Source organism: Phyllobates terribilis, unplaced genomic scaffold (assembly GCF_046119375.1).
Source record: "Phyllobates terribilis strain yellow unplaced genomic scaffold, ASM4611937v1 Scaffold_7__3_contigs__length_470593459, whole genome shotgun sequence".
In the NCBI taxonomy this organism is placed as follows: Eukaryota; Metazoa; Chordata; class Amphibia; order Anura; family Dendrobatidae; genus Phyllobates; species Phyllobates terribilis.
In genome coordinates this window covers 89775970-89792569 of record NW_027362767.1, presented here as the reverse complement: position 1 = coordinate 89792569, position 16600 = coordinate 89775970, and the positions used below count along the sequence as shown (strand labels likewise).

General features: G+C 41.6%; 1 protein-coding gene across 1 annotated transcript in view; it reads left to right on the top strand.

Moving 5' to 3' along the window:
- The window catches only part of SNX6 (sorting nexin 6), a 34149-nt gene that overhangs the window by 6609 nt on the left and 10940 nt on the right, over positions 1–16600 (top strand). The window contains exons 5-11 of the mRNA XM_073638959.1: positions 3874–3995; positions 4966–5089; positions 6630–6725; positions 6813–6918; positions 8763–8838; positions 9657–9696; positions 12028–12114. Of these exons, the coding sequence (XP_073495060.1) occupies positions 3874–3995; positions 4966–5089; positions 6630–6725; positions 6813–6918; positions 8763–8838; positions 9657–9696; positions 12028–12114 (651 nt within the window). The remainder of the gene's footprint in view (positions 1–3873; positions 3996–4965; positions 5090–6629; positions 6726–6812; positions 6919–8762; positions 8839–9656; positions 9697–12027; positions 12115–16600) is intronic.

The window sequence follows — 16600 nt, the reverse complement described above, 5'->3', positions numbered from 1 at the left end:
TTGCTGCGTCCAAAACGCTGCGTTCTAATCACGCAGCTAAATCTTCATGTGTTCACTGAAGCTTGAAGATTTAACACATCCTATCCATTCTATTGTGGAAATTTCTGTTGCGGACACTAGTGTCTCCGCAACAGAAATTGACATGCTGCGGCTCCTAAACCCGCGCTGCCGGTGAGCTTATGCGGCGTCTAATAAAAGCACAGTGGGCATGGGATTTCTATAGATCCCATCCACTGTGCTTCTAATGTAAAACGCAGTGGTTTGGACGCAGCACAGGTGAGCTGCATCCAAACCGCTGCTACTCCATGTCTTGGGCACATACCCCAAGTGATCAAAAGATCGTAGGTTCAAGTCCCCTATGGGAACGGAAAAAAATAAAATTTAAATAAAAATAAATTTGAATTTGAATCACCCCCTTCTTTTTTGTTAATAATGTATTTACATATTTGGTATCAGTGTCCATAAAAGTTCGACCTATAAAATTCATTAACCCAATTGATTTATTTATTTTTTTTAAAATGTTTTCCTCCTTTTGTCGTTTACCAAACACCACATTTGCGTTTTTTCAGTCACAGCAACAACACAAAATAAAGAAAAAAGAAGCCATCAAAATGACCTATGTACTCCAAAATGGTATGGATAAAAACGTCAGCTTGCCCTCAAACTTCTCCATGGACGAAAAAATTGAAGTTTAGTCTAGGAAAATTACGATACAATTTTTTTAATTTTTATTTTTTTAAAAAACTTTAGAATTATTTTTCAAGCTGTTAAAATGGTAATAAACACTATAGATTGTGGAGACACAGGGGTCTCATGTGGGCAGAACACTACTCAGACAACACTGTGAGGGTTAAACAATGTGGCAATAATTTATTGAACCATCAGCAAATAATAACATTGAGAACAGTTCCAGAAAATACACAAGATGGTGCAAGTTACAGAGTCTCACCTTTCCACTGGCCCGCCGGGAATAGAGCAGTGAGCTATATGGCCAGGTGACCTGATTGTCCCAACCTGGATTTCTTCAAAACGTCTGAGAGTTCAGCGATAGTCAATGGAACGGATATGTATTCCTCCAGCCAGGGCCATGGTGCCTTAAGCTGACATTCTGTAGAAACCAAATCTGTGTCCCTCCCTCTTTTTTTTTTTTTTTTTTTAAATCCGATATGTTTTTATTAACGAAATTCAAACAAAGAAACAGCGTCCAGACATTACAATGTCCAACAAGGTCACATATTTTCAATTACAGCGCATCCCCTCCCTTCCCTTATAAAAAAACATCAACAACAAATACTTAGAAGTACATCCTCCTTTCGGGATCATCGTCTCTCCACCCACGGTGTCCACAATACATTGAACATTTTTTTCCCTTTTTTTCTTTTGGCATAAATACCTTTTTTCATATTTACAATAAAGTCTGATTGTCTAAAAAATTCTTGTATCGTCGGCGGTTCTTCATTTATCCAATGCCTGGTTATTAATTTACGTACAATGTATAACAACCTAGCAATCGCCAGTTTGAACTAATTTTGAATCTGGATCTCCTCCACATAACCTAAAATACAAACCACAGGATCCCTCTCAATTCTACAGTCATACACTCCCTCTATAGTGTTAATAACCGCTGTCCGGTATGAGTCCAGTCTGGAGCACTGCCACAACATATGTAAGATCCCGGCCCCATCAGCCTGACAACGAGGGCATCCAGAAGTCTGTCTCAGTCCTGCCCTATTTAGTCTTTCAGGGGTCCTGTATACTCTATGGAGCACATATATTTACGAGAGTCTACCTGGCTCACTCAGTGACAATTGGGGTATGCATTCCATAATCACCTCCCACTTATCCACTTCTATCGACCCAATTCGTCTTCCCACTTTTCTTTAGCCTTAATCGGGTAGTTGATTAAAAAAGTGTGCCTTAAGTCCTTATAAATACCTGACATAACTCCATTTGTTCCCCCATCACTACACACATAATCCAACAATATATCTTTTTGGACCCTCATAGAAACCGTCTTACCCTGTGCTATGTAAGCGTGACAGAACTGTCTATACTGGAATCTACAGATCTCACACAACTCATATTCCTCCTGTAGTTTCTCAAAAGTCACTAGTCCTCGCGAGTCCTGTAATTGGGCCATGTATTGAATTCCTTTCCTCGTCCAGTTTTTAAATTCCCCCATTTTGTCAAACTGGCAGTTTTTCATTTTGCCATATAGGGGAATAATTAGTCAGGGCCTCCACTCCCCTAATCCTTTTAATCTCCTCCCATACCTTGTGTATCAGGGCCAGAGTGGGGCATGACAGTCCCAGTTTCCTAGAACTACCTGCCTCCAGTCCTTGAACCTAGGGATCTCTCCCCAGTACCCGAGTCAATATCCGCCACACCGAACCCGTGCCCTCTGTCTCTCTCCATCCCCTCAGCTGTTGACCTTGAGCTGCTAGATAGTAGATCCACGGGCTCGGGACTGCCAGCCCCCCTCAATCTTTGGGCCTCTGTAATATTTCCAATCTAATCCTCGGTTGTTTTTTTCCCCATACAAGATCCCTAAATATAGACATGATTGTACGGAACCACCGTTTAGGTAACCATATAGGGGCATTGTGCAGCATGTACAGCACCTGGGGCATCAGATCTGTGTCCCTCTTGATGGAGCCATGTGGCTGTTCTGAAGAGTCTCTCTTGGCTTTGATTTTGTAAAGTCTGATACAGAGGCATATGCCCCTTTCCTTTCAAGCACCCATCCACAGGGAAAGGATAAGGGATGGTGATATCCACTAGTAATGGTTGTGTATCCACAGCTCACCCCCCCCCCTTCCCAATGTTGACTTGCAAACCCTGAAGGCTAGACTGTAACCACCCAAGCAATACAAGTCAACAAGCTGTATGGACTTGTACAATGGTAATTAATATATCTAGCAAACATCCATTGTTCAAAGACCCTGAGTCCCTGTCTTGCAAAGCTAGCAGACAATAAGTTGCAGTAAATATCAACATATCAACATCCAGGCTTATTCAATCAATAGTCTGTGCTAACCAATCAAAGAAAACACATAAATTCAAAAGTCAACATAAAGATAAAAGCGTATGGCTCCTGCCCTACTGAATGTTTGTCTGGCATAATTAAGAAGAAATGCTGTGTTGTCACAATGATTTGTTAAGATTCCAGAGGTAAGCCCTCTCAAACATATGTCTGTATACATAAATACGTATAAAATGACAATATCGGCAGCTCTTTGGTTGTTCCTTTCCTTCATTATTCCTCTTGATATTGATGAATAAGGTAAAAACTGAGTCTACCTTACACCTTACCCCTTGTCATGGGGATATTTCTCTACACAGTCTGAAATTGTTCATTCAGTTATAATATTGTCAGACATCAAAAGGACAATAGTAAGACCCAAATGGCTATTTATTGAAGTGGTTGTCCACTAATAGGACAACCCCTTCTCAATCTGACGGTTTTATTTTAATGGGGGAAACAACCTATACTCACCTCCCGTGCCGGCGCTGTTCATTGTTGCATTCCCAGGGCTCACATGACGTTATGTGACGTGAGCCCTGGGAGGTGAGCACAGGTGGTTTTATTTAAATCGGGGGTAGACATTCAGATGAAGAAGTGGTTGTCCTAGTAGTAGACCACCCCTTTAATACTGTTCCAGGAGGAGTTACAGACATAAAGCAAAAAAAAAAAAAAAAAAAAGCTGCGTCAACTGGTGATTTTGTGAGAAATGCAAGTGTTTACTCATAAACTTGTTTGTAGAGCGGACAGGTCCTTCTTTTTTTTTTCTTTTTTTTTTTGAGAACACCTCTGTGAAAGCAACTTTACCTAACATGACCTATTACAATGCAAATGATTTATTATACATCCAGATCCCACCCGCACCCCCCAGACCTGATTTTGATGCCTCCAGAGAGAAATTGCAAAAGCTCGGAGAAGGGGAAGGTTCAATGACCAAGGAAGAGTTTACTAAAATGAAGCAGGAGCTTGAAGCGTGAGTGTTTACCCGTCCATGGACAATACCGCTGTTTGCTTTCTATTCCCTCATACCTGAAATCATAGTGGTAAAGCTAAGGGGAAAGCTCTGGGTTGTTCCTTAGGCCCGGTTCACACTGCATCTGTGCACTTAGCCTACAGTATACGTCCAGAGATTTTCCCGATGCATACTGTAACGTTGCCATGATTCACCATCTGGAGACTGAAATCTGTTCTTTCAGGTGCCTCCTGGCAAGTAAGTGCCGGCTTACGGTGTAACCGTATAGGAAAGCCCAGAAGACGCTTTCCTATACAGAGGATCACTGCAAAAAACATATACCGTGCTGTATGTTTGTTTATTTTTACAGTATATTCTTTGTGGCAGACTGATGCCTTTGCACCCATACTGACTGGCAGTTGTCGGGCGCATACCTACTGGACATAAACACAATGTGTACCTAGCCGAAGCCTCTCAGATATGAAGCTGAAGCCACTTGAAAGAATCCTGTGCCCGCTCCATTTATTGTGAGCACTATTGTGAACGTCCTCCATAGTTTTGTGCAGAGACTTGTGGCGTCCTCTCACTGGGCCGATAAGGTGTTATTGGAATATCAGCCAGTGATATGTCGTTTAGAGATTACAGGAGTTAACGATGAGCACATGTCATAAAAAGGCCTTATTTGACTTGAAATACATATTTTTTTTTTTCTTTTTGTTAAACTATATCTGTGTCCACTCACCATCTTGGGGCACTTTCACACGTCCTGATATTTCCAGTACTGGAAAAAACAGTATCGTTTGGGCTTTGTCATGTGACGCCACAGTGACTACAGATGGATTTCAGGTTTAGGAAAAAGTGTCTGATATGTGAGGAAGGAACCTGATCTAAGACATATTATACAGTTTCAAATATTAGTCTGTACTATTGATTTATGCAAAGTGTGAAAGTGCAGTTCCACTTTAAGCATGCGCTGTTTTCTTGTTTGCAGAGAGTACCTGGCTATTTTTAAGAAAACGGTAGCAATGCACGAAGTGTTCCTGTGCCGTGTCGCAGCTCATCCTATTCTTAGAAAAGATCTGAACTTTCATGTTTTTCTGGAGTACAATCAAGATGTAAGTTGCGTACTAGATTAGACCTAAGCTATAGACCAGGTCTGATAGTCCCAGTCTGTGACAATGTGTCCTTGTAAAATTTTCGAGGAGCATATGTCCTTTTGAAACACACGAAGACATGTTCGTTTTTTTTTTCTGTCTTTGCCAATACAAGTCTATGGGTCTGTGAAAAACACGTACAGCACACAGATGGCATCCTTGAACCATCCGTGTGCTGTATGTATTTAATATTGCAAAAGATAGGAGAATCTTTGTAATTTATTTATCCATTTGTGAAAAACACTGGTGGTAAAAACGGACACATTGTACCATTTTTTCACATACGTGTTTCAACACTGATGTGTGAATGAGGCCTTAGCCTGGGAACAGAGTGATACATGTCTGCCATGTTGTCCTGTTATGTTGTGCAGCTTGTTTTCTTTCATACTACATGTGAGGTCAGGGGTGCAGCTGAAAATATCCCTATTGGTATGTGCGTGCATACAGCATCTTTTAGACGTCGACGTACCTGTCGAGTTTCTGAAGCAGTAGATTCTTCAGGAAAACGACCCCAATGTTTTTCCTGAAACATATTCTGAAGCGGATAAAAGAAGCTCAAAAAGTCTGAACATACCAATGTCAAAATGACTGTGTGCGTGAATACATTCATTCTATTTATGAAATGCTAAAGTGCTTTATCAGGTGGATTTCGGACGCAATCCACTTGAAATTTTGGCCTTCAATGAGACAGTGATAGAAAACAAAAAGTTGTCAAAGTAATTTAACACAGCACGTTGCTACTAACTAGTTAAATGCTTGATTAAGAGAAGTCACAACCTTATGGAGTATAAAGATTTTGCTGCAGCCATGATAAGCTATGTCCACACTTCAGCAGTAGAAAACAGCAAGGACATGAACAAAGTCAACCCAAAGTTAATTTTAATTACCTTAATAGACCTTGTAGTAATTAGAAGTTCCACAATTCGATGTGTTTAAAAAGGAAAATGTTCCTGTGCTGAGATCTTATAAATGTGCCCCTGCTGTATACTGTGTAATGGCTGTGTCTGACCATGCAGAGCCGCTCCAGTTCATGGTGCGGACATAGCACAGCTTAAGAGTACTTTGTGGGATAGCAGTTTTACTGTTCCACGCATAATATTAAAGGACAATTTCAATGATTATTATTAGCGATTATATCACGTGAGCGCTATCGGTAGCCGTTGATTGGCTGCAGCACTAACGTGACATAACAATGTGACGCATTCGCCTGCATACGCAGCTCTGGAATGGCACCCGTCCACGATATGAGTATATGGTGTTTGTATTTTTACATGGGGCACTGTTTCTTTTAAGAAGGGGTTGTCCAAGTCATGGACAAACCCCTTAAGCAGTCATATGTAAATACATTGAGATCATTTTTAGCATTCTTTGCTTTTATAACCCATTAATTAGAAGCAATTTGCATACAGTAAATGCTTTCTGATCCCCCTTCAAATTTAGAAAGTGTTGGGATGGAAAGAATTTTGAAAATGTCACCTCCTCATCAATTTTTACTTTACAGTTAAGTGTTCGTGGTAAAAACAAGAAGGAAAAACTGGAAGATTTCTTCAAAAGCGTAGTGAAATCAGCTGATGGCGTCATAGTTTCTGGTACAAAGGTAAGCTAGGCGGTTTGGTGACCATAACTGCACCTAGTGTAGAGCACTAAATGACAATCGCTTCTCTTTCCTTAATGTCTTTTGAAGGATGTGGATGATTTCTTTGATCACGAGCGGACGTTTCTTGTAGAATATCACAACAGAGTGAAGGATGCAAGTGCAAAGTCTGATAAGATGACAAGATCCCACAAATGCAAGTCTCTTTTATTGAAACTGTACATTGTGCTATTTCCTAATTCGCCAAAGGATTTGGTGTCTGAGACTCCATTAAAAAGACTTCAGTCATTTGTAAGGCAGAAAATTCCTACAAATCAGACTGTTGGTTTCTTGGGGGTTGTTCAGGACTATTTTTTTTTTTTTTTTTTTTTTTTTATATTAAGGGCCTACAAACTTAAGTCTGGTAGTTGCTAACGGGCAACTATCTGGCTGTTCTGCCCGGCGCCGGCTCAGAATGGTGACCCACCGCTCCAGCCTGTAATTCAGCTGCTCTTCTCTTCCGGGCTGCTCTATCAGCGGGGTGTGACTGATGATGCCATGCTGATTGACAGCCGGCTCCCCGCAGTTGGGGAGCTGGCTGTCAATCAGCATGATGTCGTCAGTCACACCCCGTCAAGAGAGCAGAGCGGAAGAGAAGCAGTGTGTTTAAACTTTATTAATAGACCATTATTAACACAACTACAAAAGACACAAAACCCTTTAAAAACAACAAAAAAGAGACCATAAAGCCCAAATAAAAGGAAAAATGCCAGTGTGGTCAGATTAGTACATAACATGAAAATACACTGAAAATCAGGCAGTATAACAAAGTAATGGAGGCATAGGAATACGGTCCGCGCAGATTACAGAAACATGGACCATCCCTGAATATATAGAGCACTGATGCTACAAATATACAATCATATCAATTTGAAGATCTAGGCGACCCCCCTGCATTAGCACTCCTAAAATATAGAATATCAACTAAGGTATATGCTGAGGCCTATACCCTCCATGTGCCATCGTGCATAAAGACCACACTGCCCAGGGACCCTCTGACGAAGCTGCACGCGAAACGCACATCGGAGTACTGGGCTTTTATAGGATTATGAGTTTGCAGCTACCTGCCTGTTTAATTCTTAGGCCCTTAGTAAAAAAAAATTAAATAGTTCTGGATGACCCCTTTAACAGAGTGGGTGCACAGGAGAGGCGAAACAGCCAGGCAGCAATCATCCATTGCTATTTGAAATGAGCAAATCCAATTGTAGGACCCTAGTCCAGAGGCCCGTTCAGTACTCCGGTGGTCGCTGGATGGGAGCCCTGCGAACCGTCCGCTACTTGCTGTCGCCCAGAGCTCCTGTTTTTTTGAGCAGTGTCTTTATTGTGGCATGAACTGAATAGTGACGCTGCGGTTGACAGCAGGTAGAAGGTGGTAACAGCTTTAGCCATCTCTTTCTGTAATTTCCATAGACTTGAATAGAGACAGCTGTGGATATGCGGGCACGTATTTAGCCAGTCTGCGTCTGCTGCATGCCATATCCAGGATGGGCGGGGGAGGGGGGGGGGACCCTTAAGGAATGAGCAAAGTTTTATATATTGTCTATGTGAAGATCTAACCAATGTAACGCCTTCCCACCCTGTAACGTGCAGCGCAAAGAGCTGTCCCCATGCCGTCACTTGTAGGTGCTGTTCTAGGAGTTAAGATTGTGCCCCAGATCTCGTCTGAGTATTTTTTTCAATCACAGGGTCCTAAAGATTTGCATTAGCAGCTGGGGGGCCATCAATCCCCTTCAGGTGTCTCCTGTACATTCGCCTATGAATCCTTGCTAATAATAAGTCTAGACAAACATGAAATACTGTAAAATTGCACAGGTTGTTATACAGAAACAGGTTTATGGGAAATAGCGCGTCCATACACAACATGGTAGCCAAATGACCCCCTCTAGACATCAGGATGTTTAGAATTTGTAGTGTTTCCTTCATATTGGTGATATTGCCTTGGCAGCATAAGTTGAAAAGGTTTGGTCCTTGATAATATTTTCTTCCCATCTTTTGTTGTAGGTGTCGCCGATGATTATAACAGAATAGGCTCCTCCATGTACGCCTTGGGAACCCAAGATAACACTGACATATGCAAGTAAGATATGCACACAATAGAAATGCATTTACATAGAAATTTTAGGCCATATCCTTGGAAGCAGTATGTATCCATTTTTTTAGTAATTCCAATATACAAGCATTTCTATCACCGCTCCCCACTCCAACAGGTGTATAGAGCAGGCTCATGAGCTGATCCCGCTTCACAGAAGCAGGTACCAGCAACTCTTATCTCTACCTGTTTATTACCCACTTACGTGTTCCTGTCAATTTCTGACAATGGATTTAAGTGGGACGTTCATTTGGGCGCCTATCGCCCTTATCTCCCCTCCTAACTGGTTTGTGGGGTGCTGATGGGATGCGATGGTAGCTGGCGTCTGCTGAAGACCCTCGTCGCTACCACCTTGATGCTTCTTAGGAGATGGCTAACCTTCCTACATACTGCAGTATGTTGTACAAGTGATCAAACTGTTCAAATAAAAGAATATTCAATGCTGCCACGTCTATAAAAGTTTAGTTTACTAAAATGTAACATTATTTAACCCATACGGTAAATTCTATAAAAAGGGAAAAAAATTCAAACATCAAAATTGTTTTTTTTTGGTCACTGCATCCTAAAACATGCAGTAAAAAGTGATCAAAATGTTGTATGTACCTTAAATTGATACTAGTAAAAACATTTTGGCATGGAAAAAATCAGTGGGTGGAACGGCGCCAATCAGGGAGAGAAGTACCGTGTGGGGTTTTTTTTTCTTTATTGAATGCCTATTGTAGCTGCTAATAAGGGATGGTCCAGTAGAGTATTATTCACCTCCATTAAAATTATCCTGTTCCTTTGTTGTTTCCTCTTTCCTACAGATTTTTCCTAAGAGTGTCGGAATTGTTCGACAAGACCCGGGTATGTATATCCGTAATCAATACCACTGTGGAATTAATTGCCTCAGTATTACAAACGACTGGAGCCAAGCTTGGTCAGGCTTGGCTCGAGTCAGCCATGATCAGCTGACATCAGCACAAGCAGGGGACAATGTTGAGATTTGTATTCAGCCCCTGCTGTCTACAACAAGTGTAAAATTTAAGAATAAAATTCAAAAAAGAAAACCGTATCCCTCACCTGTCCGAAGTCGAAAAATTCCATAGTGCCCCATGCCGTAATCAATCTGTGTGACATTTGCTCATCACCATGAGTGGTGGCTTGAGGCGACTGCTCACGTTGAAGAGCAAAGGAGAATGGCCCCTGAATCTGCTGACAGATTCTGTTTAATCCATTTTGCTATATTGTTAGTAAGGATTTTATAATCCATGTTTAGGAGGGACGTGGAGCAGTTAAAACCACAATTTTAAGTTTGTTTTTCTGCCTTTAGGAGAACCATTTTGCCCTCATCTAAATTGATATACCCCTCTAACTGTTGCTGGGCCACAGAAGAGCGTTGCAAGAATTCCCTTTTTTTTTCTAAATATTCAGTCCTTTCTTCTGTTGTGTAGGGAAGTTGAGAACTATATAAAGTTCCACATAAAATTATTTGAATCACACAGTGCTGTAAAAAACACATCATGGACAAAAATGCATATTTTGCCGCAATTTTCCATTATTGTGATTGCATAAAAAAAATGTAACACGTGAATGCAGCCTAATTAGCCAATAATAATTAGGTAGTACAACTTTAAATGGCAGGAAGTCACTCCTAAAAGACAGTGAATCAGGCGACCTGAGTAGCTTTTACTCTGGTTTCAACATGTAGAACTAAGGATTTTTTTGGGGACGTTGTGGTCACTTGACCTTCAGTTTCTTATGCAACGTTTTCCAGCAAATTTCAGCCCCAAAGAGAAATATGTAGAGCAAAGCAATAAATAAATGATTAAAGAGAACCTATCCTTTTGCACATGCAGTCTGATCTGTGCACAGCACGACACAGAGAAGACATTGAGCAGAATGATACGTAGGTTTGTTGAAAAAGATTAAGTAAAATTTTCATTTTATTCATTGCAATCCCTGGTGTCTTTATACATTAGTCCAGTGTGCAGTTTTACTGGTGATTGGCTGCTATGTCTACATGCACAGTCATATAGGGAAGACTGTCAGTCACTGACTAGCACCGCCTACTGGACTCATACAAACACCAGGGATTTCAATTAATGCAAGTTTTACTGAAATTTTTCCCACAAAAAAAGTTTGTCTGATCAGCTCCTCCTGCCCTATAACATCCTGCTGACAGATCAGAGACCATTTTCAGTATGACAGGTGCTCTATAAGGTGTGGGGACCTACCGTTCTGTTTAATCACCCTATCTTTTTTTGTGTGGTGTTTATCTTAGTATTTCTTCATAGCACTTAGAGCAACACGACCTCTATATCCTAGAACTATAGTTAAAGGGACTAAATCACAGTCCGTCTGCAGCCAGGTATATTACTCTCTGAAACGCTCTGACGTTGCAGGAAAGACATACTTTGAAGATCCATCCGGGGGCAATAGGGAGAGACGAGACTAATCTGGTTTTTCCCAGCTCTGCTGCAGGTGATTGACATATCTGTCCATATGTACATATGAGGGGAGAGACCTGTCAATCACCTGCAGCTTCTCTGGGATGATGCAACCAGGAACAGTGCCAGACTAGTCTCCTCTCCCGCCATAGTCTACATCATGAAAGAAAGAATATTCTTTCTAAAATGACAGTGTATTAGAGAATAATATACGTGGCTGCGATTGTGGTGACTGTGGGTAGTGCAGCATCAGTTCCCTGACCGGTTCCCTTAGAGTCCGGTGCCTCCTTTTATAGTAATGGATGCTGTATGCGCAGATACACATCAGTCAGTGGTCATTTACTGCAAAAGTAGAGGGGAATAAGGCTGGGATAGTGCCCCAAATGAATAAACTATCACATAAACGGTGTCCTGTCTTTTATCTGGACTCAATAAAAAATTTTTGTACGATTTTGGTACCAGCAAAGTGGACGTGTCCCTGCAGTTTGCTCACCTACATAGTCTGATGGCAGGTCTATTGCAGTTAATACTAGGGGGGACCATAGACGCTACCTGTATCTTTACTATGCATTATCTCCCCCTAGTGGTGGTTGAAGGCAGCCAGGACTTGATAATTTGCCTCTGTCTATGAAGTGGATGTCTAAGAAAATCAGAACATCAACGTCTCAAACTTACAACTCCCTCATCTTAACTGGTTACAGTAGACACGTGCGGATGTATCACCAGCTTTTTTTTGTCATTTCTCTAGAAAATCGAGGCCCGGATATCAGCTGATGAAGATCTGAAGCTTTCTGATCTTCTAAAATATTATTTAAGGGAATCACAAGCTGCTAAGGTAAGCAGTTCACTGCATACAATAGTACAACATAAGGTTTGGTTCACACGTGTTTCAATGGGTTTATCGGATTTTCCTAAACTTTATCCTATCATAAAGACCTATTTAGATGGGCAGAAAACTATGTCCGCTTTGAGCTCAAGCAAGTGAGTGTGCATGATCATTTAATACAACAATTATCGGTAAATGCTCATTGATCAGGTGAATAATAGTTTTTGTGAATATAAAAATAATGGTGGTATGTAATGACTTGGTATTTATAGCCTTTGTGACATTATTAAAGTGTGACTGTCAGATCAAAATGTTTTCACATAATATTCTGATTTTACTCAACCACTTTATCCAAAAATATACCTTTTTCATATATTCAATGTACCTGTTCTCTTTAACGTGAAAATGTAATAAAAATGATCACAAGTGAGGGTATGTGCACACGTTTGTCTTTTACTACAGAAAAATCTGCTGCAAATACTCATGTTGGCAGGAAAAACGTTGTGCAAAATACCCCAATTTTTTTTTTCTATGGTGTCCCCTGTGAAGACATGGGGTCTTCCGTGGGCATAATACTACTCAGACAACAAAGGGTGAGGGTAATCTAGTGTGGCAATACTTTATTGAACCACAAAGTGGACAATAAACACATAGAACAGTCCCAGCTAATACCCAAGATGGTGCAACATTACAGTCCTCACCCTTCCGCTGACCCGCCTGGGATAGAACGGCTGTGATTTTGGGACTTCCAGGGCCAACTATCTCAACCAGTAGCCCCCCTGCTTTTGGCGGGCCCCCACAGAGAGAAGGTAGTGGCAAGCTTATGAAGCTAGCAGTCCATCGAGGTACAAGGCCAGGAGACCCGAGGGTCCCACCCTGGCTTCTCCGAGAGTGTCCATGGGGCCAGATGATCGGCTGGTTCCAATCTGGCTTCTCCGAATGTCTACATGGGTTCCAGGCGACCGGAGGGTCCCACCTGGCAACCCCAAACAACATATCCTTAAGGCTAGGTGTTCTTATCGTCCCAACCTTGCCTCCTCAAATGTATCCATGGGCTCTCTGATGGTCAGTGGAGCAGATCCATATCTTTCCAGTCAGGGCCGTATACCCTTAGGCCGCAATCATGTAGAATCCAAATCTGTGTCTATTTGGTTAAAGACACGCTACCAAGCTGATGGTCTGAGAGAGTCTCTGATCTTTGATTCTCCTTGTAAAGTCTTTCTGATTCTCCTAGATTCTGCTTGCAGCACTACAGACATTCTTGTTTATATTTACACCTGTGTAAGATCATCATTCACAGGTCAAGGATCAGGGATGAAGGTGAAAGGGGCTCATGACTCATTGTTTCAGCATTTAATCAACTTGCATAGCTTGTATCCATCCTGCTCTTTAAAGGGAATCAGTCACCCCCTGGGACTTTTTAGACCACTAACATGGGCATACAGGTGATATAAATGTGAATCTCTACTTACCTGTATGGCCCATGTTAGCGGTCTGGTTGCTGTGTAATAGCAGAAATAATTTAATAAAAAAAAGCTAAGCTTCGCATCCCACGGATGCCAAGAAATCCCCGCCTACTAGCCCTTGTTCCATACTCATCCCACCTCCCCTGCATGTCACAGGGCCCTGTGACATGCAGTTCCCGGCCGAATCCTGCTCCTGCGCTGCTTCCTCTGTACGGATGGCGCTCTTCTCCCTGCCTTCAGTGTAGAGTTGTGGAGCAGGGAACTTGTGCGCAGGTGCTGGGAAGGCAGAGTAACTCACAGGGCCCTATGACGTGCAGGGGAGGTGGGGTGAGTATGGAAATAGGGCTTCGTAGGCGGGCATTTCTTGGAATCCGGGGGACGCGAAGCTTAGCAGAACTAATTTAATAAAAAAGCTATTACACAGCAACCAGATTGCTAATAAGGACCATACAGGTAAGTAGATATGGGCCATACAGGTAAGTATAGATTCACATTTCTATCACCTGTATGCCCATATTACCCATCTGAAAAGTTCCAGGGGGTGACAGATTCCCTTTAACCACTTCACACCAGAGCCTGTTTTTGCCTTCGTGACCGGGCCAATTTTTTCAATTCTGACCACTGTCACTTTATGAAGCAATTACTCTGGAACGCTTCAACTGATCCCCCTGATTCTGAGACTGTTTTTTCGTGACATATTGTACTTCATGATAGTGGTAAAATTTCTTTGATATCACATGCGTTTATTTGTGAAAAAATCGGAAATTTGGCGAAAATTTTGAAAATTTTGCAATTTTCAAACTTTGAATTTTCATGCCCTTAAATCAGAGAGATATGTCTCACAAAATACTTAATAAATAACATTTCCCACATGTCTACTTTACATCAGCACAATTTTGGAACCAAAATTTTTTTTTGTTAGGGAGCTATAAGGGTTAAAAGTTGACCAGCGATTTCTCATTTTTCCAACAAAATTTACAAAAAACATTTTTTTAGGGACCACATCATATTTGAAGTCACTTTGAGGGGTCTTTATGACAGAAAATACCCAAAAGTGACACCGTTCTAAAAACTGCACCCCTCAAGGTGCTCAAAACCACATTCAAGAAGTTCATTAACCCTTCAGGTGCTTCACAGGAATTTTTGGAATGTGGAAGTAAAAAATGAACATTTAACTTTTTTCACAAAAATGTTACTTTAGACCCAATTTTTTTTATTTTCACAGGGGTAACAAGAAAAAATGGACCCCAAAATTTTTTGTGCAATTTCTCTTGAGCGTGCTGATACCCCATATGTGAGGGAAAACCACTGTTTGGGCGCACGGCAGGGTTTGGAAGGGAAGGAGCGCCATTTGACTTTTTGAATGTAAAATTTGTCTGAATAATTAGCAGATGCCATGTTGCGTTTGGAGAGCCCCTGATGTTCCTAAACAGTGGAAACCCCCCACAAGTGACACCATTTTGGAAACTAGACCCCTTAGGGAACTTATCTAGATGTGTGGTGAGCACCTTGAACCCCAAGGTGCTTCACAGAAGTTTATAATAATCAGCTGTAAAAATAAAATTTTCACATTTTTCCCGCAAAAAACGTTTTTCATCCCTTAATTTTGCATTATCATAAGGGTAATAGGATAAAGTGCACCATGAAATTTGTTGTGCAATTTCTCCTGAACACGCCGATACCCCATATGTGGAGGCAAACCACTGTTTGGGCGCACGGCAGGGTTTGGAAGGGAAGGAGCGCCATTTGACTTTTTGAATGTAAAATTTGTTTGAATAATTAGCGGACGCCATGTTGCATTTGGGGAGCCCCTGATGTGCCTAAACAGTGGAAACCCCATACAAGTGACACCATTTTGGAAACTAGACCCCTTAGGGAACTTATCTAGATATGTGGTGAGCACCTTGCACCCCCAGCTGCTTCACAGAAGTTTATAATATTGAGCCATAAAAATAAAATTTTCACATTTTCCCCACAAAAAATGTTTTCCTTTCCCTAATTTTGTACTATCATAAGGGTAACAGGATAAATTGCACCATGAAATTTGTTGTACAATTTCTCCTGAACACGCCGATACCCCATATGTGGGGGAAAACCACTGCTTTGGTGTACGGCAGGGTTCGGAAGAGAAAGGAGCGCTATGTTGGCTGGGATAGGCAGCAGACACCATGTCACATTTGAAGAGTCGCTGACATGCCGAAACAGCAGAAACCCCCACAAGTGACCCCATTTTGTAGACTACACCTCTCAAGGAATTCATCTAGGGAAGTAGTGAGTATTTTTTAATTTTTAAATTTATACCATTGGGCAGTGAAAAAAGCATAATTATATTTTTACCACAAAAAAATGTTTTACCCTCAGATTTTACATTTTCACACAAGGCAATGGGTAAAATTGGTGCCGAAATGTGTCACACAATTTCTTCTAAAAGTGCCAATACCCCATATGTGGCTGTATCGTACCGCTCAGCCATATGGCGAGATCTGGGGGGGACGGAGTGCTATTTGACAATTGGAGAACAAATTATTGTAGAATAGGCATTTGGATTTGGGAGCACAAAATTTTTTGAATTTCTTTTGGGGGGCAAGGGCCATTTCGCTTTTCCAGAGCCTTTCTGCTACCAGTAACTTGGAAGTCCCTTATATTTTTAACAGATGACGGACCTGAGTGGGGACTAGCTTTTTTTTGAGGACTGAGTTGAAGCTTTTATTGGGAACATTTTACGTAACATTTATCCGGCGCTCTAGGCTGAGCACTTACATCGGGGTTTCCATCTAAATTTCCAAGTGATGTAATTCAGATGAAACCCCTGCGGGATCCATTCACTGTAATGAGGCAGCAGAATTACTCTGGACTCCGTCTGGCCTCTGTTTAGCGGTGTCCTTTTTTTCAGAAGTGCACAAAACTATGGCCAACCGCACTTTTATGCACGCCTAAAACAGATGACACCGTGGGATCACAGGCCAGACGGCATCCACAGTGGCCTATATCTGCCTCATTACAGTGAATCTTCCGTCATGGGTTCCAGC